General features: G+C 39.8%; 1 protein-coding gene across 1 annotated transcript in view; it reads right to left on the bottom strand.

Annotated features, from left to right (window-relative positions):
• Window positions 1-886: 886 nt before the first annotated feature.
• si:dkey-154p10.3 (oocyte zinc finger protein XlCOF6) overlaps window positions 887-26,027 on the bottom strand; it is a 39,894-nt gene continuing 14,753 nt past the window's right edge. Inside the window, exons 4-7 of the mRNA XM_048559514.2 lie at window positions 24,294-24,536; window positions 13,234-13,367; window positions 11,620-11,743; window positions 887-7,731 (exon numbers count right to left, since the gene is read on the bottom strand). Of these exons, the coding sequence (XP_048415471.2) occupies window positions 7,494-7,731; window positions 11,620-11,743; window positions 13,234-13,367; window positions 24,294-24,536 (739 nt within the window). The 3' untranslated portion in view covers window positions 887-7,493. The remainder of the gene's footprint in view (window positions 7,732-11,619; window positions 11,744-13,233; window positions 13,368-24,293; window positions 24,537-26,027) is intronic.

The raw sequence follows: 26,027 nt of genomic DNA, 5'->3' as shown, positions 1-26,027 counted from the left end.
TTCCCTATCCTAGTTATCAGGAAATATCTGTTTTTTTCAAAAATCATATGGCTCATTTTTAATTGTGAACAGCAGGCTACTAAAAGCTGTCAATCTTTGGATATCACAGCCTACAACTATAGTCAGGTGCCTGTACATTTGCCAATCTGCTCAGGGAGTGCAGTGAAATTAATTTCAAAGTAAAGAACATTCAGCCCGAAGTTAGATTTACACAACAGTTACATGGAGTAAATTTCACTTTATTGGTTTTGTTTTATTCCCTCCTGGGTTCTTTTCATTTTATATTTGTTTCTATTTTCTGTTCGCTGCTTCCTTCTTTTGTCTGAAAGCACCACTGAATTATTCAGACAGTATGACAGATGGGAGACAGGCTCAGAGAATGGAGAAACACATCATCTGTGGAAAGGGAAACAGAGTTACTGTTTCCAGTCTGGGATGACTTCTTCAGAACTTCAGAAGAGGGATGAATCCATGCATTTTGCCTGTTTGCACTCAGACCCTAAACAGAGGTAGGCAGCTGACCAAAAGGCTAAACCCAGAGTACAGCATTTTCCCAGGGTACATTCCACGAATTGTAGAATGAAGCGAACATCATTGGAGTTGGATTTATTGGCAATTTTACAATACATTCTACTCATTATACATCAGATAGGTTTGAAAGGGTATTGGGGGAATAGAATGCTATATGTTGGAGGCCTATTTTCTTTTGGTGGAATGTGGAAAAAAATTGGGAAGAAATGCTTTAATGGAATCTTATTAAATAGGAAATGTGAAGTGACTGAAAAATGATTAAAGAACAGAAATGCTGAAACGGTCCAGCTGACATAATGTGAACAAAAAACACAACAAAATTATTAGAAAGATATAGTTTATGTACACAGCCTTCAAAATCGCCAAAAGCGCATTACATTCATGGCAAATATTGGGTATGACGTGGAAGAGCGTTTTGAAAGATAGTGGTCTAAAACTTCCTGTAGTCCCTTTTTTTAAAATTCATTTTTGTTTCTGTAGCTCCCTGATTTTCCTTGAACAGCTCCTTCTGCTTACAGTTCACAAGTTCCGCAAACTTCATACTCCCAACTTTTACACTAAGTGCCTGAGACCTATTTATTAAGAGCTGGATTACTTTCCAGTCAGTCAACACTGCTGTTGTACAATGTTCCTTGCTGCACATCAGTACAAATTCACCAAGGGCTCTTTGCGCTGTTTAAACAATACAGCAACTTGTGCAAACAAGGAATTCAAACAAAAACTGCCTAACTTGGGTTTTACCTTGTCTCTCCTGATTAAAAAAATCACCTTGTTCAGTTGAAAATGAGAAATTCTGTCAAACATCACTTTAGTTAGATTGTACATTTTCAGACATACAGAGTAGTTCAAAATATTCACTTGATTCCAAACGTGCTTTTCCTGCCAGTTACAGGGTATTAATACAATATATCAAGTTGAAATATCATCACGAGATTTGATTTCTAGAAACACTATCGATCGGTAGAAATCATTTTCACATAAATTGTTAATCAGATCAAGTCGTTAGCTTCCTAATGTACCCATTCAATAGAAAACAAACAATTGTAGTCACAAATCTTCATGAACATTGCTGATCAATTAGGGTGATGAATTACCCCTACTTCAAACACAAACACTGCTGATACCACATAATTAACATGCAATTGAAACACATTGGGCAATGTTAAGTTCTAGCTATGTTGTGGCCTGTTAGATATTTCCATTTTTTCAGAAACCAGATGCTCACACATTTCGCTTCTGATGATTACTAATTGGATTTATTTATTCCTGACTTTGTTACTGTCTCAGGGATCCAGGTGGGGGTAAATTTATGGACAGTGGTTGTGGTGGTAGTGAGGGATAAGACAGAACACCAAGGGAACAGGAACTCATTATTCATTCAAGGGATGTGGTCTGGAGTCCACATGAAGGACACACTGGATGGGGACAGCAGATTTCCCTCCCTAAAGGACATGAGTGAACCAGGTGGATTTTTTTTTAGAAAAATGACAATTGACAGTGGTTTCATAGTGATCTTTAGGATGGCTTTTTATTCTTGATTTATATTTAATTCAAATTTCACCATCGACCATACCCCCAGACCATTTGCCTAGAGTTCTGGATTAGTAGTCCAGTGGCACTACCACTACCCCTGCTACTTCTTACCCAGGGGTAACTCTGCTAACCTCCCTTGTAAACTGACCACAATTTCAGATTATGGGCATTCCTGTTCAACTGTGAAAGAAAGGCGTGCAGATACGTAAGAATTGCATAATTATATAACGTACAAACAGCAAAATACTGTGCATGCTGGAAATCTGAAAAGGAAATAAAAGCTGCAGGAACTAGTCAACAGATCAGACAGAATCTGTGCAGATTGACAGAGTTAATACTTCAAATTGACATGACTTTTCATCAGAACCATTTTGTCTATTACCATGGATAAACTAATCTTAGAAAAGTTAGTAGCCAGCCTCTCTTCAATAATTCTTAAGGCTAGAAGAAAGGAAATTAAAATATCCTGACCAAAGTTAGATAATTTCTTGACAACTTGCCTGCTAATGCATCACAGGGTGATATTCAATCTGATCCAACTGTCTCTCCCCTCTTCCGGTTTGACTTTTGCTAATATTTCATGGCCAAACAGCATTAAGATGGCTAGACACATGTAACCCTCACCTCCCCTCTCAGTATTCCACAGGGATCACTCCCTCCAGGACACTCAGGTTGGACTCCTCCTTCACTCTGAATATCTTCCCACAGCCCCATGGCACATGCAATTGTAAAAGTCGCATCACATTATCTCCTACGGCCTTACTGCCCAAGGCCCCACAGCAGGTGAAGCAATGACTTATCTGCACTTCACTCAATCTAATCTACTCTATTCACCACTCGTAATGCAGTACTTTCTTCACTGAGGAGACGAAACGTGGACAGTGGCTGCTTTGTGGAACATCTATATTCTGTCAGTAAAAATGGCCCCAAGTTTCCGGTTGTCTGCCTCTTCAACACACCAGAGTGTTCTCATTGCCAACATTTCTGTCTCAGGTTTACTGCAGTGCTCTAGCAAGACTCAGTGCAAGTTGGAAGACAAAACCTCAACTTCTGCTTGAGGACCTTTCAGACTTTAGGATTCAACATTGCGTTCAATAATTTTGGTACATGAATACCTCCCTGCGTGTCTTTTACCCACTCCACAATGCAGGCCCTATCAAGCCTAGAGGTGCTTTCAGCGCAACCAACCTATTTTCAGCTAACCCAAAAACCTTGTCATAGAATTACAGAAATCTCTACTATGTGGAAGAGGTCATTCGTCCCATTGAGTTCACACCAACCCTCCAAAGAGCATCCCTATCAGAACCAACCTCCACTCTGTCTCTGTAACACTGCATTTCCTATGGCTAATGATCCCTGGATACAACTGGGCAGTTTGGCATGGCCAATCCACCTAATCTGAATATCCTTGGACTGTGGGAGGAAATCAGAGCACCCAGAGGAAACCTGTGCGTACGTGGGGAGAATGTGCAAACCCCACATGGTCCCTACAGTGGAATCGAACCTGGGTCCCTGCTAACCATTGACACACTATGATGCATAAGCATAGTAGACTACTATCAGTTCTGAAGAAAGGTCACTGGACTAGAAGCATTAGCTCTGCTTCCTCCCTGCAGGTGCTGCCAAATCTGCTGAGTTTTTCCAGGTATTTATTCTTTGTTTCAGATCTCCAGTTCTTTGTTTAATTTGAAGTTTACTAAAACTCAGCATCTTACGGGGGTAGCACGGTGGCTCAGTGGCTAACACTGCTACCTCACAGCGCCAGGAACCCAGATGTGATTCTGACCTTGGGCAACTGTCTGTGTGGAGTTTGCATGTTCTCCCAGTGTCTGCGTGGGTGTTCTCCAGGTGCTCCAATTTCCTCACATAGTCCAAAGAAGTGCAAGGTAGGTGGATTGGCCATGCTAAATTGCTAATAGTGCCCAGGGATGTTTAGGTTAGGTTAGGTGTGTTACACATGAGAAATGCAGGGTTAGGGGAACGGGTCTGGGTGGAATGCTGTTTGGAGGGGCAGTGTGGACCTGTTGGACCGAATGTCCTGTTTCCACACTGTATGGATTCTGTGATATCTTACCTCGTTGGGGATCTAAGCAGCAGAAACAACCAGAGACTCTACCCGAAATCACAACAACACAGAATTCTCAGGAATGAGATCCAACACAATTTTACTTCCATTTAAGTGAATGGTTGACAAAGCAGGTATGTGATCCACCTCCTTAGAATTGTCATATCTGAGAAATCCTTCAAGTTTTTTTGGAAAACAAAATTTTTTTAGGAAAATTAATACTTAATGCCTATGGAATTGTACACCAACAGAAGTCAAAATCTTCAGGGAGAAGAGGTCACCAGTATCACAGTGTCCTTTGAATTGCCCATCAAAGCTATTCAGGCTATTTAAAAAAAACATTTTTTTGAGATACTGTCAGCCCTCTTTAGTAAAAGAAAAAGTAAAAGGCTTCCGTTTGTAAAACACCTCAGGACATCCTGAAATGCTTCAGACCCAAGAAAATGCTTTTGAAGTGTCGTCATTGTTATGATGTAGTAGAAACTGCAGCCAATTTGCCCACAGCAAACTCTGACTAGCAATAAAGTGATAGTGAATAGATAATCTGTCATTCCGATGCACAGATGGTCAGCTAGCTATCAGGGTTAACAATCCTGCTCTCCTCTTAACTGGTGGTGAGGTTGTTTAATGTCTGATACAAAAGATGGCACCCGAGACTGTGCAGCTACCCTCAGTACGTATATGAACATTAGCCTAAACTTCTGCACCGAAGTTGACATGGAGGATTCCATGGTAGTGTCTGAAGTAGGATTCTCCTTGTGTTCTGGAAAATAATTTATTCCTCAGTCAATATCTAAAATTGAATATCTGGTTACTTATTTGATAATCATTTGCATGGAGCTTGCTTTGCGCAAGTAGGCTATAATGCTTCCTATTTTATAGTAGCGAGTGCATAATAAACCACCATAAACTTCAAAATCATTTTAAGATTAATTGTAAAGCAGTTAGGATTTTCTGAAAGTCACTTTATAAGTGTGTTTCCCATTTCTTGAGCACCCATTTAGGAATGGAAAATACATGTGGCTTTCCCAGCATCTGTTTTGTTGCATGAAAAAATAAACTCATTCCAGATAAGATCAAATTGTGCAACTCAAGGTAAATACTGAACTAGGACCTTCTTATCACAGTGTATTAGCAGTATACCATGCAATCCATACACTATTTAGCTCCAAATTTTATAGAAAGTAGTTAATACATTCAGAATATATTATGAAAGATATTGAACATTGCAACAATAACTGCTTGTTGTATATCTTTTTCCAGCTTTGTAGACAAAATATTCTCACCAGGCATCATTTCCCAAAAACAGAAGGAATTAACTTCTAATATCTCATTTGACTAAATAGCCTCTTTTGGGAACATTAATCTGTAAAATACAGATTGCTACTGGTTCTATCCCTCTCCTCTGCTGACTTAGTTGAGCAGCTGAAGGCTGACTGGGGAAAATTTACAATAAGCACCAGCCTGCCTAGATGGCTCTATGGGTGAATTCACTGCCTCGTGTGGTATCTAGCCACATGGATCAGAAAGGCCATAGGGAACAGGCACAATCATCCCGTTTAGCACATTCTGAAGACCACTAGGAGAGACTCCGGTGATAGATCAGGAGGCTTGCAGTCATGTAGAGACCACCATAATTTTGTTTCTTCTGTGCTGTCAACTGTGCACTGAGAGCAGAGAGAACTAATGTAAGACAAGAGGCTTCAGTTGTTTCAGAAATGAGAAACAACAAAAGAGCTGGGTCTTCGCCAACTCCAAATTCACGGACTCTCAGGAGATGAAGTTTGTTTCTTTCTGTATTCCAAAGAAGATGCTGAAATCAGCAAATTAGTATGCAAATATAACTTGCCTTCAGAATACTAAATACTGTCTTACAGAACTGAAAGCCAAGCTTCAAACAAAACCAACCTATACAAATACATGAAACATTTCTAAAACTTTTAAAAGGAGAAAACACAATGGTTTTGCATGGTAGTGTTCGTGGGCACATTGATTTAAGACATTGACTCAGACCACTATATCATTTGCCACTGGATTTTTACATCTCTTTATCTGAAATATGACATCAGATCTCCACATTTCATCCTGATCTACAACTCTATGGTTTTCAACTTCCACATTTCTTACCATTTCCCTGTGCACTTCTCTGGATTGCAAGCCAAGTATTAAGGATCAACTGTACTACAGGTTGATCCTCTTTGGAAGTATGGGCCAAGTTTCATATTGAGGTCAAACAGTTCAATATCACATCCAACACTGAATTTTGCATCTGTTTGCAATCCTATTCTTCAAGGAACTGATCCATCAAAGACAGCACAGGACAGTGTTCTCTCAGTAGCGTCCTGAAGTGTCATGCTAGATTATATGTTTAAGTGTCTTTGGCGAAACCTGAACACAGGACATTCTAACTCAGAGGTCAGAGGTCTAAGCTACTACCAAATCAAGACTGATACCACTATACCAATGCATTAAGCGCTCAAATAATATTTCTAAATGTAATTTCCAGCTATTCTTCTTCAGGTAAAAATGCATTACTAGCACATCATTGTACATTGCTTTGTAACTCCAAGTGCCTGTATAAGTTTATTTTCTTAAATTAATAACTTCACTGCATTTGATGGTTTGGGTAATAATGAGATTAGCAAAACCTAAAAGCAATCATGCAATTTCATTCATGCAACTCATCCATATTCAATTGCAGGCTGTGTGTTGGTGGAAACATTTCACAGCTCTGGCTGATTGTAACAGTGCAAAGTTTAACAGTTCGACTATCAGAATGCATGATGAAATCAAATGTGGCGGAAAAGCTGCAGAGAAGGTCAAAATTGCTCCTAACCATGTCTTCTTTCTTTTGAAGAGCACGTGCATTGGCACACACTGTTTATTAACAACATGCTAAACGTATAGAGCAGTGGTTTTGATCAAGAGGTTTCTTCATTCTTTGGTCTGTGTTTTAAATTTTAATTTATTCTTTAATTTTTTGGGGCAGCCTTTGTGCAAATACAGTCCTTATAAAACTAAACCCACCGCTTTGACTCTTCCTTGAAAAGTAAATAAGTAGTGGGGCAATGCTGGGGTTGAGCATGCTTGAATAGAAAAGGTCTAAACGGCTGGAAAACAGAGACACTATTTTTTTGTTAGCATAAGAGACTGTACAGTTAACTTTCTCACAATTCACTGGCAGATTCTAACTCTTAACATACCAACGCTCCTTTCAGAATGCGAACAATCTTGGAACACACTCCAAGCCATCAGTGAATTTAGTTAGTATTGCCAGTTCCTGAGATGGTAACAGCTAGCCCAGCTAGCCTATTAAAAACAGTTGGGAGAAACTTCTCGTTTACAGATATGTGAACACAGTTTCTTAAGGTTTGCTAGTTTGCAGGATGTCATGGGCTCCCACAAAATTTTCTGTTGTAAATGGCTCCCCTCGAGGGGTTGTTTGAATGCTCCTTAAAGTTTCTTCCATCTCCTTCTGATGTTTCTTCAGATGCTTTTGCAAAAGCTGTTTGTCAGGTGAGGAGTAGACACATAAATGGCATCCAAAGGTCTCACCTGTGTGATGCCGGCGCACATGAAGATCCAAGCTCTTCTTTTGGATGCTGCACAACAGAAGGAGAATCGAAACTGATTAAATTTATCATTTCAACAGTTATTTGTACTATATAATTTATGTTATACGGAGGAACTTTGGACAGAAGCAATGCCATTTTGCCTGGTTTTTGTAATCTTCCCCACTGACAGTATTTGGGGTACATTCCAAAGCTCCATGGCAACTCAAAATTGCCCTGCACTCGTGAGCAAGCCTGTTCCCAAGTCTGCTTGTTTGGAAAGCTCTGTGCACCTGGACAATGAAAGAACAGCATTGGTGGGCTGAATGGTCAGTCCACGGCAACCCGAAAAATGGCAGCTTATACTACTAGCCACGTTGTGGATAACAAGGTCAGTTTTTTCATACGTTCTATTGCTTTTTGTGAACATGAGAACAAGCAAGGTGATTCAGTGCACTGAGTTCTCCCCAGCATTTGATTAGATCCTATTGATTACCTACCCTCAGCACAGGAAAACGGTAATATCTTCATATCCCTTCTGCCATCAGATTCCAAAATCTATTGGTCTCTGACTTGAACATGCCCAATGATTCAACCTCCACAGCCCTATGGGGTGCAGAATTCCAAAGATTCACAAAGTTTTGGACTCATTTTTATTTGCTACTATAAAAGCAAATAAGCATTTTGAATGAATGTAGGGATGCTACACCCCATAAAATTTATAATTGAAATTAAACAGTTTTAAAATCCAAACCTCAGAGTTAAATAGAAGCAGCTCCATTTTGAAAAACTTTAAACAAACCCTCTCCCTTTTGAATTCAAAATGCTGGCTTATTCTTCAGTTCAAATAATTTCTAGCATTACTTATCATTTGATCGGTCACTTTTCGCTTTTTTTTTCATTTTAATCCACCTCCACATATAAAAGTCACAGGTAAGCTTGAAAGTAAGATTGGAAAGAAAACCTCAAGAAGAGACAAATCCGCTATTTTCTGTCTTAAGACATGAGCAATTTTTGTTTTGAGAGAGCTCGTTGAAGTCCAAAGACAGAATTGCGCACCAACATGTCAAAAACCATATAAAAATTCACTCTCACCAGTAAGGATTCTGTCAGGGAAGTTGAAAATGAAGGCTGTAATCAGCAGTGTATAAAAAAAAATAGGAGAATCATTAAAGTAAATTCAGAAGTAACAGTAAAAAAAAATTCTGCAGTTGCTAAGCAACAACGTGGTCTCATTCCAAAGATGCTTCGGGTTATATGGTTGTTTCCCCCAATATAAATCTTGTTTTATTAACAACCATTTCTATAATATATTCATTTTTATTGCCTCTCATTTTGCTGGTGCTTCCGGAGCAGAAGATAAAAGAAGATCTTCTATTTGGAGAACAGAATGGAAAAGACACACTAAACAAAATCAACACAGAAGAGGGCTACAGAGTTAGAGTGAGAAAAATGAATATCAAACAAAGAAATATGAGAACAAAAACAGACAGCAAAGTAAACAGAAAGTAAAACATTGCAGCAAATGCTCACGAGGTCAAGAGTGCAACTTAAATCAGAATTGACAAAGGACAGAGTACATAAACAAGAGATGGTTACGCAAAAAGAGTCAAAATGCAAACAGCAAGGGTCCTTGTATCTGGGGGAAAATGTAACTTCCCATTTACTAACTGATAATTGCATATTTTTGGTGCTACTGTTTTGCAACTCCATTCCACAGTCACAACAGGGTGGGCGTGGGCTAAAGTGGTTGACAGTGGACTCCAATCCTTCAGATGACAGGAAATCCCACGATCAGGAGCTACAACGGACTTGGTAACATCAGAACCCAGTAGTGAAGGAAGGAGTAAGAGGAGAAGGTGCCTTTCTCAGAAAGAAGTTTTGGGGCAGTTGGGATTTTGCAACAGGGAGGGAGTTTGGGGTTATTGTTTGGAAGGGGGCGAGAGACATTTCCCAATGTGCACAGGACACACCCCTAATCTGCTCCCTTTCCCCTTTTTTCAGCCAGGCCATTAAAAAATAGCCTGCCAACCATATTATGGAGAGGACAGTGTATTATCCTAGTTAAAAGACTCACCAACAAGCCTAATTGTCTTTTACTTATTCATTTAGCACAATTTTTTATCTCCTTACTGCAGGCAGGCTGCTAATTTTTATGAATAAAGACAGAAGTTGCTGGAAAAGCTCAACAGGTCTGGCAGCATCTGTGAAGGAAAAATCAAAGTTAACATTTATGGTCTGGTGACCCCTCCTTAGAGCCAATTTTTATGACAGGCCACCTTGTGTATTATGAAGATTAGTTTGAGGGCGGAAATGTGGTAGATTAGGCAGCTGACCTATTTTATGTGCTGCCCAGATTAAAAATATACCTGGAAGGGGGACCCAGGATCAAACTTGAAGCTGCTTCTTCCAATTAAAAAGATAAATCCAATCCACTTGTTAGAGACAAAGATCTTTAGGCCTTTGTGAAAATAAATCTTACTGTTGAATAAAGAATCAAACTGAAAGCTGAAGAGTTCCAGAACTACTTTCCTCAGCATTTTTTAAAAAAATAACAATAATTTTAAATATGCAATTTTTAGACCTGAGTTTTATGTCTGTAGTATTGACAGTAACCAGTCTCATTTTAAATCAGTTTAACAATTGGAAGAGTATGCCAATTCATCAGCAGAGTATTAGCAGGGCAAATACACTCTAGTTCAAGCTATTGAATAGTGGCAAATCAGAGTCCATAAATGTTTCCTAACTTCTTTCTAACAACAATGTTGAATAAAATACCTCCACTGACACCCAACTGTGATCAGCCAACTCAACACAGGCCAATGTCTGAACATTGATCCACAGAGGTCAATGACATTCCACACAATATAGTTAACTACAGGATGGTATTTAATTTGCAAATTTAATAAACACCTCTCAAACAAAGTATAAATTAAACTATCCAGGAAAATATTAAGTGTTGTTGATCTAACCATTTTCCTGCAATGTATCAATACTATTGCTGAGATCTGCAGGAACTGAATGCCAGAATCTGGCCTCTTGTTTCCTTCTTGCTTCAATGTTAATCATACAGCTGCCTGACTTTTCTTAATTTTTGTAAGAAAGTCAAGTCATTCTCAGTTTTAGAAATGAACACGAAAACTGAATACAGTGAAGGAAAAGCTATGTAAACTGAAACCAGAAGGGAGGGGAAGAGAAACAACACTTATGTTTGACCATTAAAGCAAAGCAATCTTGTAATGAGAAAGGAAGCTCCCTACAGCAGCTGGGGTGGATTCCACCCAAACGGAGAATGATCCCGCCTCCTTGACCTATTCGTCCTCCCCGGACTGACCTATCCCCTGCCTACCTCCCCACCTATACTCTCCTCTCCACCTATCTTCTTTTCTCTCCATCTTCGGTCTGTCTCCCCCTCTCTCCCTATTTATTCCAGAACCCTCTCCCCATCCCCCTCTCTGATGAAGTGTCTAGGCCCGAAACATCAGCTTTTGTGCTCCTGAGATGCTGCTTGGCCTGCTGTGTTCATCCAGCTCCACACTCTGTTATCTTGGATTCTCCAGCATCTGCAGTTCCCATTATCTCAGAGAATGATGCAGTTGATTTCTGAAACTGCCACCCTAATGGCCAGGGTTTGTTACGTCTCTTTGTAGAAACTGATATATTTTCTTGCTACACTCTCACCATGGACTATCAAAGATTGTCCCACACAGAATTTCTGATCAGTTGATGCCCTCTAAGGAAATGTAAATTTTCAACAATGTTAAGGGTCAAAATGTTCTTCAGTCTTCGATTTCATCGGCCATTACAATCCAATATTCATTCAAGGCTACGGTTTCTATTCCATCACTCGACTTGATGTCCCTGTTCTTGATCCTAGGGCAATTGAAATGGGAAAGGTAAATAAGGTCAGGAATGAATTATGATAATGGATCTACTCACCAACTATAAGAACAGAGCTGGCATTTGTAAGGTTTCTCAGTAGAATGTGTGCGGGAATGTCGCCTTAAAGAGCTGGCATCAATGGAGGCATATTGGCAGATTGTACACTTGAAGGGCTTCTCACCTTTGGAAAGGGAGAAAAAAATAACTTGGCTTATAGAACAACCTCATTCAGATGTGCTTGTGCAATTTAAAAGTATAATTTCTTCCATTTCTTCTCCCTCACACACATAGAACTTTCAATCTCAGCAGATTTTGACATGTAGACTCAGCTTCTTGCATTTCATTATTGTTGACTTCATTTTTATTGTTCTGTGCTCTCCTGAGCTTTGACCAGACTAAGTATTACAGTAACCAATCACACTGTACTCAATATGTTCACCTCCCTGATGACCATCCCTGATCAAGCATCAAACTGCAGAAGTAACCTCTCAGAACCTGAATATTCACTGCTCAGCAAAGATCTGGCACTGACATACCCGAATATTTACAAGAAATATATGAGCAGTAACTCCACAGCTCACACACAGCAGATGTCACTTCCTGAAAGAAATGCATCACAGTTATGGAATGTAATTTGCAAATATAGCAATCCTTCAAATTTTTCTGAATGCGGGCAGTTATAACACTCTAGGAGTAAATACCATTCAGGACAAAATAGCCACTTCATTGATATCGCCATTTTAAACAGTCACTCCCTCCAGCACTGGGGCACCACATGATTGCAACATGTAATATCCACAAGTAACACTATGGCAACTCCCTGTAATTTCTTTGATAGCACCCTCCAAATGCTCGATCTTAAATGGCTAGATTGAGAACAAAAGTAGTAGGCACAAAGGAACCCTAACCTACAAGCTCCCACCCACAACTGAGAGCAGCTGAGCTTTCACAGCACTTTATAACTAAAACACTACTTTCTGAATTGCAATCATTGTTACTGAGGCAAATCACAACGTGAAGAACTGTTAATTGCACCTTTCTTGATTTGCATGAATAAAACAAAGAGAAAAAAAATTGTTTCCGAAAAAGTACTCAAATTTCATACTGTTTTTGAATTGACTCGTTACCTATTCTCCATCAACTTTGTCGTCTTTCAAAACAATTAATACCAAGGCCACTCTTTACAATTTCTTTGTGTCCTTGTCACCTGTGTACGCACCATTCTTTTCAAACTGCACTTCCTTCTACATCCATTCCGGTAAATAACAGTCCCCAAGGTACCTGCAGCTACACTTTTAAACCGCTAAGTGTCATACGTTTGACCTTCCACTTGCCATTGTTCATTGGCTCAACCATTTCCACACCTCTGACACTCTGAAAGGAGAGGGAGTGGGGAGTAATGTCTAATCATTATGAGAGGGGTAATTGTAGTTATTTACAGGTCAGTTCCTGAATATGCCACACCACAGTTGACAGCATATTGGTCCTGCTGCTTGGGCTTCCAGATCCATAGAAAACATAAGGGAAACTAGAGAGACAATACTGATAGCACCTCACACCTTAACAAAACAGAATAGCACACTTCAAATCATTTCATTTTTTTTCCTTGAACAAATGTTGACAAAATTTTACAGCATGTATTCAGCAACAGAAAACACTTGTGATTCTTACCTGTGTGAACTCTCATGTGCTGTATCAGTGATGCCTTTAGCCTGGTTTTATAATCACAGTGCTGACAATGAAATGGTTTTATACCAGTGTGTGTTCCCATGTGTCTCTGTAGTGCCAACTTGGAGGAGCATTTCCTGTCCAACAGGAAACAGACTTGTCACCATCACAAAGCACTTTGCTGCACTCCTCATTCACATTTCATGGATTACTATTGTTTAGTGCCATTAATGTGCATGGCTTTATTTAACTCTTACCCTACTGGATAAAACAATTAAATTATTAGCACTAACAAAAACAGCACTACATAAACAACTTGCATTTATAAAGCATCTCTATGCCTCGAAATACTTAAATAATTCAAAAATATACATGCAAATATCATTGCCAATCAACTTTCCCACATCCTATCTGTAAATAGCTTGCTAAGTTAATATGCTTTCCTATCCAATAATATTTGGATTTAATCTTTTTATCACTGCATACAATGGCTCAACACTTGCATCTACCCAACAGTGTGGAAAATTGCCCAGCTTCATCTTGTACATAAAACACAGGACAAATCCAACATGGTTAATGAGGAAGGGTCACCAGACCTGAAATGTTAACTCTGACCTCTTTCTTCCTGGATGCTTCCTGACTTGTTCAGCATTTCCAGCAACTTCTGTTTTTGTTCATGGTTAATTATCACCCCATCAGCATATTCTCGATCATCAGTAAAGTGATAGAAGGTGCTATCAAGCAGCACCTACTCATCAATAACCTGCACAGTGATGCTCAATTTGGATTCTGCAAGGGGCACTTGGCCCTGACCTCATTACAGTCTTGGTTTAAACATGAACAAAAGAGCTAAATTTCAGAGATGACATGGGAGTATGCATCTTGGTATGCACTGCTGCCTCACAGCACCAGGGACTTGGTTCGATTCCAGCCTCGGGCGACTGTCTGTATGGAGTTTGCACATTCTCCTTGTGTCTGTGAGGGTTTCCTCGGGGTGCTCCAGTTTTCCCCCCATATTGCAGGTTAGGTGGATTGGCCAAGCTAAATTAACCACAGTGTTCAGGGAGGTGTCGATTAGGTGAGTTATAGGGGGATGGGTCTGGGTGGGATGCTCAGAGGTTCAGTGTGGACTTGTTGGGCTGAAGAGCCTGTTTCTACACTATAGAGATTCTATGATTCTACCATTCTATGATGATCAAACAATCTTTCAAACTCCCGCATTTACCTCCCAAATAAGGCACTCGATCAGAGGACGAATAGCATTCAAAGAACTGTAAGAGTATGTGCAGGCTTTGGGAAAGGTGAGGGAAGAAGTAAAAGGGTGAAATAAAAGTGATAAAAGTGGATGATTTGGTACAGTCATTTCACAGAACTATTATAGTGCAGAAGATGATGATTCCATCCATTGTGACCATGTCAGCTCTCCAACAATCAATCCACTTAGTACAATTCTCAGCCTGCTCCCTGTAGCACTGCAGATTCTTCCTTTTCAGGTAACTGTCTAATTCCCTCACAAAAGCCTCAACTGAACGCATCTCCACCACATGTTCAGCCAATATATTCCAAATCCTAACCACATGCTGCATGGAAGTACGTATCCATTGCTTGTTTTGTCAATCGCCTCAAGGGCGTGCCCACTAGTTCTCAATTCTGTTAACAATGGGAACAGTTGCTCCCTATCCATTCAGTCCAGTATCCTCATGATTGGAGTACCTCTATCATACCTTCTTAAATATTTTTGAATCAGACATCCTCCAGTGAAGGAAACATGATAACCAATTTGCAAACGGTAAGATCCCACAAATATCAATGTAATAACAGCCAGATAGACATGATTAAAATAAGTTATTGTCCAGAATATCTGCAGAGTGCCCTACTTTTCTTCAATGCGACAATGGGATCTGATATGTCTAAATGATAGTCACCACGGCTTTGATTTGTATCTCGTCAGAAAGATGGTACCACCAACAGTGCAATAGTCCCTCTGGACTGAGGTGCAGTCTAGGATAGGTGCTCCAGTCTTTGGAACGGGGTCTTATATTTATGGCTATCTGATTCCAAAACAAGAGTACAAACTTTGAGCCAAGGCTGGCTCCCTTTGTACTAACTCTGCAATGCAAACTGTCCTGTAGGTGATGTATCTTGATCATCAGATCTATTAAGTAAATAGAAGTTTGATGAATAACCAGTATGGAGGCAAAGATCAAGGAGCCCAAACACACTACTTCACCTGTGTAATTGAAACAACTTTTTTTTAAAATAAAACATATAGCCAAAAGAAATCTGGCAGAAGTCCCTATGCATCAGCCACGTAATTGCTACTTTATAAAGTGAAATAGTGAGATCAGAAGACAGTAATTCAATTAGGACCAAGAGGAAAACAAATTACGATAAGAGGAAAACAAATTAAGATATGAGTCAAACATGACATACATCATCGAGGTAGCAGAATCAGCCTCATTTAGCATGTTGTATCAGTGATAATGGGAACTGCAGATGCTGGAGAATCCAAGATAATAAAATGTGAGGCTGGATGAACACAGCAGGCCCAGCAGCATCTCAAGAAGGGTCTAGGCCCGAAACATCAGCTTTTGTGCTCCTGAGATGCTGCTGGGCCTGCTGTGTTCATCCAGCGTCATGTTTTATTATCATTTAGCATGTTGTTCCTTTGCAAGTTCCACTTGGTAGCACTATTAAAACCCTGTGCATCACTTTGCTGATGATCAAGAGCAGACTGATCAGGTGGCAATTAGCCAGATTTGTTCTGTTTTCCTGTTTATACAGGACTGGACACACTGGGCCAATTTTCCATTTTGACAGTAGGTACCAGCATCTTGGCTCCTAGCTAGGGGCAGAACTAATTGATGAAAATGAGTCTTTGTTAACATTGATGAACTGTTATTGTAAGCATCTTCCAAAAAGGCAGAAAAGATTAGGAGGGGATGAAGGAGTACATCTTTATTGACAACATGTGTGAGGTAAATGTGTCTAGTCTTGTTATTGAGGACTAATTCTATATACACAAATTCAACGTCAAACCAACTGTGAGCTACAATATATAAGCTATTTTCTATAACTGTGTCAAAAATCAGTCTCAGCATCAGAATTTGAAAGCACAATTTGTTTTGACACGGAGACACTTTTCTGGGACAGACGAACTTTGAAATCTATCCATTAAAAAAAAAGTTTTAACAGGTTTTGGTTACGTCCACTTCAAAACTTAAACAATAATTGAAGTTCATGAAAAATGTTCCCAAATTCAGCACAGAAACAGACCATTCAGCTCATGCATTTATGATCTACACGTCTTCTCCCACCCAATCCCACCTACTGGCAGTCCCATCTATGCCTATCTCTTTCTTGCACTTGATTAATTCAACTGGTTGGGTGCAAAACTTTTGCCCAATTAACATCATTTATTCTTCTTTACTCACCTAACTTCCCCTTAAATGCATATCTCCACATTCTCACTACTCTAATGGATTTGTTACCACTTTTTATGGAGTGGAACCAACCATTCAGGTAACTAGGCAGCCGGCAACTTTTAATTTTACGACAAAAGTGATTGCGCTCATTTTTCTGAAGAAGGGTCTAGGCCCGAAACGTCAGCCTTTCTGCTCGCCTTCTGTGTTCATCCAGCTCTACACCTTGTTATTTGCGTTCATATTGAATTGGGAGGGACGAATGAAGAGAGCACGAAAACGTTATCCTTTGCTGCCCTCTACTGGAATGCACTAAACAACAAAAATAGCTGCTGCATGCCTCAACTCAAATGAGATGACATGCTACATTAAGCAGCAGTTTCTTCAACGAATACAGGTATTCTCCTATGTGACCTGTGTGGATCAATCACTGGGACATTCTTACAGAAACGTAATTATTTACTAGGTGTTCTGGAAGATCTTCAATCCTTTGCAACAAAAACAAAGTTGCTGGAAAAGCTCAGCATGTCTGGCAGCATCTATGCAGGGAAAAACAGAGTTAATGTTTCAGATCCGCTACCCTTCCTCAGAGCTGATGGTGGCTGGGAAAACGTCAGTTTATATGCAGCAAGAAGGGGAGGGGGATGGGGTAGGGAGTAAACAATGGGATAGAGCCTAAAGAGAGAAGACCAGTTGGGCAAAGAGTTGATAATGATCAGGTTGGGAGGGTGATGACACCACCAACCTCATCAGCAAGGACAACATCATCAAGCTAGAGGACCTATGCCCTTACCACCCACTTCACTTTCAATAACAAAACCTACAGACAAACCAATGGAACACCCATGGGATCTCCGATATCAGGGTTCTTAGCAGAGGCAGTAACGCAGAGACTCGAACAAACAGCTCTGCCAATCATCCAACCCAAACTGTGGGTCCGCTATGTGGATGACACCTTTGTCATCACCAAACAAAACAAATTAGAGGAATCCTTCAAGACCATCAATAACACCCTTTACTGGCATAACATTCACAAAAGAGGAGGAAAACAACAACAAACGGCCATTCCTAGATGTCACAGTAGAGCGAACAGCCAATGGGGAACTTCAAACCAGCGTCTACAGGAAAACAACACATACAGACCAAATACTGAACTACAGGAGCAACCATCCCAACACCCACAAACGAAGCTGCATTAGAACATTATTCCAACGAGCCACCACACACTGCAGCACAGAGGAACTAAGCAGAGCAGAACAAAATCACCTAAACAGCGTATTCAAAAAGAACGGGTACCCAATGAACACAGTCCGCCGAGTTCTCAGCAACAAACCCAAACAAACAGACAAAACGGGCTCAGAAACCATAACCACTCTCCCCTACATCAAAGACATTTCCGAAATGACTGCCAGACTACTCAGGCCTCTTGGCATCATGGTAGCCCACAAACCCACCAACACACTAAAACAGCAGCTAATTAACTTAAAAGACCCTATACAGACAAGAAACAAAACAAACGTCATCTACAAAATACCTTGCAAGAACTGTGACAAACACTACATTGGACAAACAGGCAGAAAGCTAGCCACCAGGATACATGAACATCAACTAGCCACAAAACGACATGACCCACTATCACTCGTATCCTTACATACAGATGAGGAAGGACACCACTTTGATTGGGACAACACATCCATCCTAGGACAAGCTAAACAGAGACACGCACGAGAATTCCTAGAAGCATGGCATTCCAACCGGAATTCCATCAACAAACACATTGATTTGGAGCCCATCTACCACCCTCTGAGAAAAAGAACAGGAAATGACATCACCAACCCAAGGAAACCTAAACACAGAAATAAAAAGCGGGACATAACACCAGCGCTTCACCGGAGGCTCACTGATGATGTTACCTAGAATGGTGACGAAACGTCTGAAAATGAACCTTCCAGCTCAGCGAGCAAACTTACATCCATTTAGAAAGCAAAAAAATCAATATGGAGGGAAAATTTAAAGTACAAGAGAAAGTAATTCAGAAACATAACAACAAATGGCCAGAGTTTCTACATTAAAAAGAAAAGGAAAAATAAAAGCTAACAAAGTGAGTCTGGAGAATGGATAATTTGAAATAAAGAAATAGCAATCGAACAGGTCATTCGTTTCAGAGTAGAAAGAATTCATAGAAAGTTACAGCATTGAAAGAGGCCGTTCAAGCCCTCATGTCTGCACTGGCTAAATTAACTAGCTGCCCAGTCTAGTCCCATTTTCCAGTACATGGTCTTTAGCCTTTCCGGTTACAGAACTTGAAGTGTGGATCCAGGCTCTTTCTCGGTGCATTGAATGTTTCTGCCTCAACCACCACAGTGGGTGCTAAATTCTAGGTAGCTACCATCTTCATGTCCTTAAATCTATGCACCCTGTAATTGACCTCTCTGCTTGAGGAAACAGATCTGACTTGTTCACTCCATCCAGGTCCCTCACTATTCTGTGCACGTCATTTAAGTCACCTCTGAGCCTCCTGTGTTCTAAAGAAAACAATTCAGCCTATTCAATCTTTCCTCATACCTACAATTTCAAGTGCTGACAATGTTCTAGTAAATCTCCTCTGTGTGGTCTCGAGTGCATGTCCTTCACGTTATGTGGTGGCCAGAACTTGTACACAAAACTCCATTTGTGGCCTCGGCAGTGTCTTACATGGTTCCAGTATTGCATTCCTGCTTTTGTATTCAATATCTCACCCAATGAACAAAGAGCAAGAACAAAGAAAATTACAGCACAGGAACAAGCCCTTCAGCCCTCCAAGACTGTGCCGATCGAGATCCTCTGTCTAAGCCTGTCATCTATGTTCTAAGGGTCTGTATCCCTTTGCTCCATGCCCATCCATGTACCATTCCAGATACATCTTAAAAGACGCTAATGCGTCTGTGTCTACCACCTCTGCTGACAACGCGTTCCAGGCACCCATCACCCTCTGCGTAAAGAACTTTCCACGCATATCTCCCTTAAACTTTCCTCCTCTCACTTTGAACTCATGACCCCTAGTAATTGAGTCCCCCACTCTGGGAAAAAGCTTCTTACTATCCACCCTGTCTATACCCCTCATGATTTTGTAGACCTCAATCAGGTCCCCCCTCAATCTCAGTCTTTCTAATGAAAATAATCCTAATCTACTCAACCTCTCTTCATAGCTAGCACCCTCCATACCAGCCAACATCCTGGTGAACCTCCTCTGCACCCTCTCCAAAGCATCTGCATCCTTTTGCTAATGTGGCAACCGGAACTGTACACAGTACTCTAAATTTGGGCGATCCAAAGTCTTATACAACTGTGACATGACCTGACATGAAGCTAAGTATCCCACATGCTTTATTTATCATCTTAACCAACTACTCTGCAACCTTCAGGGGCCTGTGGGCAGGCACTCTAAGGTCTGTCATTTCCTCCAACTCTCTAAATGCCCACCTCTTTACACTGTATTCCCTTGCTTCATTTGTCTCACCTGCCCTCACCCAAATGCATAACTTTGCACTTCAAGACGATACCCATTTTCCACTTAACTGCCTACTCAACCAAACCATTTATATTATTCTGCAGTCATCCTTTACACCATCAATTACCCAACCAAATTAAGTATCATCTGCAAATTTGCCAATCATGTCTTCCACATTGTTGTGATATTCTTCAGTAATTTAGACTACAATAATCACCTAACAAGCAGCCCCGTGGAACAAAATTGAAAACCACTTTTCATTTGCAGAAACATCCATAACCATTACCCTTTGGTTCCTCTATCTGAGCCAATTTTGGATTCAAATTTCCACATTTCCTTGTTTCAAAGGTTTAATTTTTCTTTACAGTCTGTCATGTCTTGCCAAATACCTTACTAAAGTCCACGCAGACAACATGCACTACTCTCATCAATCCTCCTTGCTACTTGAAAAATTCGATTAAGTTTGTAAGAGACAACCTTCCCTGACTAATTTGTGCCAATCCAGGTAACAGTTAATCCTATTTCTCAACATTGATTCTGATACATAGCCACCGGCACGGTCAGACTGACCTGATTGTAGTTGTTTGGTCTACCCCTCACGTCATTTTTGAATCAACATTCACAGATCTCTTTCTTTTGAAATCCTTCTGCCTTCCTACTTCTTTACATAGGGATATATGGCACAGAAACAGACCACTCAACCCAACCTGTCTGTTGTAAAATTCATTCTTTCAACCAGGTTTTGTGCCCTCTCCTAAATTTCTTATTATGATTCATTGTGTATGTTTTTAGTAATACTGTAGAATTCATTCCATGCAGTGCTTAGACATTTTTCTACAACGTATGCCATGATGGTGAATTAGAATTCTTTTAAATAACACAATAACTTTAGAAAAATTAATAGTAATCTTTGAGTGTGAGCTTGTAAGGGATAAAATTTAAGATTTACTGTACTTATGCCTTAATAATTTCAAAAGTATTGCTTCTTCCGATACATTTCTGTACTAATTGTTAAATGGTCATTAAATTCAGCTCGATTTTCATCTATCAACATAATCATAAGTGTTAGGAGTGACATTTCTGATCAGCAAGAGTGATGCACATTAGAAAAATATCTTCTCTCGGGGGTAGCAAATTTGTGGAATTTTTTAAAAGCAGAGGGCTGTATAGTGAAAAACATTAAGAGTGGCATTTCTGATCAGCAACAGTGATACACATTAGGAGATCTGCTCTCAGGGGATTGCGAATCTGTGGATTTTTTTTAGACGCTGGAGGGGCTGGGTCATTAAATATATTTAAAGCTGACATAAATAGTTTTTACTCAGTAAGGAATTCAAAGGTTGTGGAGAAAATACAGGAAAGTGGAATTGAGAATTATCAGATCAATCATAGTCTCACTGAATGGCACAGCAGGCTCGATGGGCTGAATAGCCTTCTTCTGTTCCTATGTCTTATGGTCTTGCGTTTCTGAATTCAAGTTACTGCAGTGCTTATCCAAACCGGCATTACAATATGTGACTAACCTTCCTCCCTGTGTGACCCTGCGTACCTACGAAGTACTACGAGACCCAGATAAATGAACAAAAGCTGGAAGTGAGGTAAAATTGCATCCTGAGATTGAACTAAATAGCACCACTCACAGCAACTTTACTTCACATTGACCATTTATTGCGTAAAATTTACAAAAGACATGGCCACACCCAGCATGCCAGGCTGAGTTGCATAATTGTGTCTAAACTAGGAGAATCATTACAGTGGAATTGTAACCTTTTGAGGGCACAGCGTAGTTTATAATTTTTCCTGACCTGGTTCTTATTTACCAAAATGTTCCTTGAAGGATTGCCAGTGACTTTTATTGGAAGTCCACAGGCTCTTTTCCTCTCACTCACTGGATTGTGATGCTGTCAATAGCAGGGGAATGTGAACGAGCGACTGTTACTCCTAATCACTAGAGGGCCTAAAAGGATTTGCATGGTGAAGAACCTGAAAAAACACCCAGAAAGTCCAACCCCACAAAATACAGAACAAGAAAAACTAGTAACCTTGACAGACATTGGATTTTAATGACAGAATTGGGGTGAACAGTTTCTGAAAGGATGAGGGCAACTTATCGGTATGTTTGAATACATTGATTCATTTAGGCTTTGCCATTTTTTAAAATGATAAAACTTTTACCTTTAAGAGGTACGTAATCAGATTGTTGGAGAAGAACACGATCAAAGAAATAAGAGTTCAGAAGATAAACAAGCATCATACTCCAGAGAATTGGCCAACACTGCCGTGATGCAGCTGCTCCAGGTGACATCCAGCTCCCACACCAAGGGGAGCACATCACCATCACTGAGCACCTCCGTGTATCTGACCGAATTCTGAGAGAAACTGCTAGTGTATCTCAGTAGGAAATGACAACTCGAAGTGTTGCTGTAATTGACTGCACTGTTTTTAGTCACCAAGAACAATGATGCCTTTCCTTTCCTGGAAACTGAAGCACTGGAGAGAAGCATGGCCGACAGGGAGTAAATTATAAATTTTATCTCTAGCAATTATTCAACAAGTTAAGATAATGTTAACTTAAAGGTAAAATTATTAAATCAATAATTTCAGAAGTTCTGTAGACTAATTATTTGAATAATTAACATCTCCAGAAAAGAGAGGCTAATTTGCCGGCAGTTCATTATGTCTGAGTCAGAATCAGAATCTTTGACTTAACGACATGAAAAAATGTATATTATCTTTTGACAGCAGACACAGTAACGACCCTGCACCAATTAGCTGAAATAAGGCCACCAAATCTTGCAAGTGCAAATCTTGATTCTTGTTTAACAGGCCTGATTTAGAACCTGACTCATTCAGGCTAATTAATCTGGGGCAGTTTGAACATTCAAACAATTTTTATCTACATATCTTGCGAGAGAAAATGATTTCTGAACTGTAACTGTGCTAGTTGGTGATATCACTGCAGTGCAGTTCCTCCTCAAGTTTGTGCACAAAAAATGTACAAGGTCTGGCCACTTTCAAAAGGCGTTTTTGGCCTCAATTCCTCCAACTGGTCAGATACAGAGAAGGACAAAATGATCTCACTGTTAAAAAGGGGGTAATGTTAACTTTGCACTAAGGTACAAAATGGGTGATAACACATCTGATGTCTGGAAATAGAAATTGCTCACAATGTTTTCAAAACTGCGGGTCAAAGTGCTTCTTCATGGATACAGTCATATGATTGATTAATAACATGGACAATGGATAATTCCTCGGTTGGAATTCTACACACATGTGAAAACCTGAAATGCTTTCAGATGGCATTCCCAAACAGCAGCTTGCAGATGAAAATAGGAAGAGAATAATAAAAACAAATCTTGAGGGATGCCATAGTGAAACAATGCAAAGCATGCCATTTTGAGAAATTAATATTATCGTGATTAAAATTATGTATTTGAGATAGCCATTTAAATTATAATTTCAAATGTTGGTACAGGTATCTCCCATTTAATAAGGATTGCATGCTGAAGGACTTTATTAAATAATATATTTTAGCATGGACTATGAACTCTGATGATGATTTTTCGGTGCACATGCTCACCAAAAAGCACTACAGATATCACCATGGGCTATTACTTCACATGCAGTAACAATCGCGCTTATCAAGAAGCATTGCACATGCAGCAGCCAAAAAGATGCAGTTTGAGAAGGAGGAGAAGCAGAGGGACTTAGGGAGGAGTTCCATAGATGAAAACCTAGGCAGTCAACAGCTCGAATACAAGTGATAGGTAAAGGGAGGACGAGAAGGAAAACAGTATCAACAGAACTTATGATTCAAAAGCAAATACTGAAATTTGCAGGGCATCGTGTGAGAGACTTGGGAGTTTAAGCCTAAAAATTTTAAATCGAATGTATTGTAGAATGACATATGTCAGTGGAAATGGGTTGGTAGGACTTGGAGGAGGACATGAGGGCAGCTTAGATTTGCAATTGTTGGATTCTATGTAGCAAAAGAACTGGAGGTCAGGAGGAACGATGAGAGGAACTGTGACCCAAGGTAATAAAAATGCAGGTGAGTATGTCAGAACTTCCTTTGCTAATATTCCCTCTGTTTCAAGAGGCAATAGATGCTATTTAAAAGCATTTAGTATTGCATAGTATGGTGAGAATACCTGGTACAAATACTGCAGTGAAATTCTTTGTTTGGCTTTTTTGACTTATGTTGAGGCTCCTTCTCCACATGCTGTTTACTTGTTGGATCATTTTCATTTTCTCTCCTTTCTTCTTTTGCCGTCTGATGGACATGTCTGCGATGTTTATTCATCTGCCTTCTATACTTGAATGACCGTCCACAAAACTGGCAGAGATAAGGTCTTGCCTCATTATGCCTCGCCATATGTTCCTTCAATTCAACTCTGACAAAAGCAGAAAATAATTCCATCTCATGCTGCAAAAAAAGAAGCACATCACCCTGCTCATACTTAAATTGCTGTATTTTGAACAGACTTACAGTTCATTGAAGTAACAGGTCCAATGATTAAACATTAAGCTCATTAAAAATTGGATTCACTTCAATGAAAACATTAATTTTCCCTTCAGTTTTTTGTCTTTGTTCCACCTAAAGACATATATCCTTGCTCTGGAGTGGTTCCACAGAGAATCTATTACCCCTCATATCAGTTTGTGGACATTGGCAAGAAATTAATATTATCTGAGACAGTTAAGGTTAGGCAGACAGATGAAATCATCAAGGCAACAAGGTCGCCAATGCTCCAATCGTACCTGCCCTTCTGATGAGGTCAAAAACAGTGGGAGAGAGGTGACTCTTTGTTAAATATACAGATTCTACTCCATATGGCTGTATTAGGATCTGACTGCTATTTTAACAGTGTTCGTGAGCTGGGAAGCCATTGTAGCTTTCTCAAGAGGTCAAATCTGTGGAAGAGTCAAAATCAGTTGAGGCCCAAAGAAGTTGATCTCTTAAATAATCTCTGTGTGGGCTTTATGGAGTTCATGGGGCTTTACTTAAATTTCAGTCTAGGACTTCTTGTCCAAAACAGCAGTTTAAAGCCCTCAAGATTTGACACCGAATCCAACAGTTTCTGGTCATAACCTTTGTCCCAATTTTGTTCTGGTTTTTGGGCAGTGATTTTTTGTGATGATTACGCTACTCTGAAATACTTCCTTGCTGGATACATGTTTTACTACAAGTCTTCACTTAATGTTGTGGATGCATTCCTGAAAATCACATCTTTTTTGGGCTTTCTTTGGAAACAGTGAGCCAATGTGCATGTCAGACTTGGGAAACTTCCTACCCAAAAAGCAAGTTCAAATGGGTTACCAAAAATGAATCACTCTGTGCAGTCCCAACTGAAGCAAATCACAAGATGAAATGCACCGCTGAACATAAATAAATTAAATACAAACAGTTGTCTTCTAGCCAATTAGAGGCTTCTCCTTTGGTTTCCCCACTTTTATCCTTCCTCTTAAAACTTCCCTCTTTTCTGAGTTCTTTCTACTTTTGATATAAGGTCATTGGTGTGTAATATTAGCCCTGTCTTTCTTTTTCTACAGATGCACCATGACCCGTTGAGTGTTTCCAGCATTTTTTGGTTTTATTTAAAACAGGGATTGTGTTTTACAGATGTTCAGAATGCATTTTGTGAGCCACAGAAATAGGTGTATTTTCATGGATAATAATGTCTTCCCTGACATATGATCTGACATGCACAAAGTAGTATTGACTGCCTTTCTGGCTGTAGGTCTTGGGTGATGGCTCACATTGTGTTCATTGCCTTGTCATCAGCAGTATGTTAAGCTGATTTTTACTGCAATTAACAAATGGGTATTGTGTACCTTGAAGTAGTTGTAACAGGCCAATAATTAGTTTTATTGGGCTATAAATT

The sequence above is a fragment of the Stegostoma tigrinum genome, chromosome 2 (assembly GCF_030684315.1).
Source record: "Stegostoma tigrinum isolate sSteTig4 chromosome 2, sSteTig4.hap1, whole genome shotgun sequence".
NCBI classification, from domain to species: Eukaryota; Metazoa; Chordata; class Chondrichthyes; order Orectolobiformes; family Stegostomatidae; genus Stegostoma; species Stegostoma tigrinum.
This window is presented reverse-complemented; position numbering and strand designations above follow the sequence as displayed.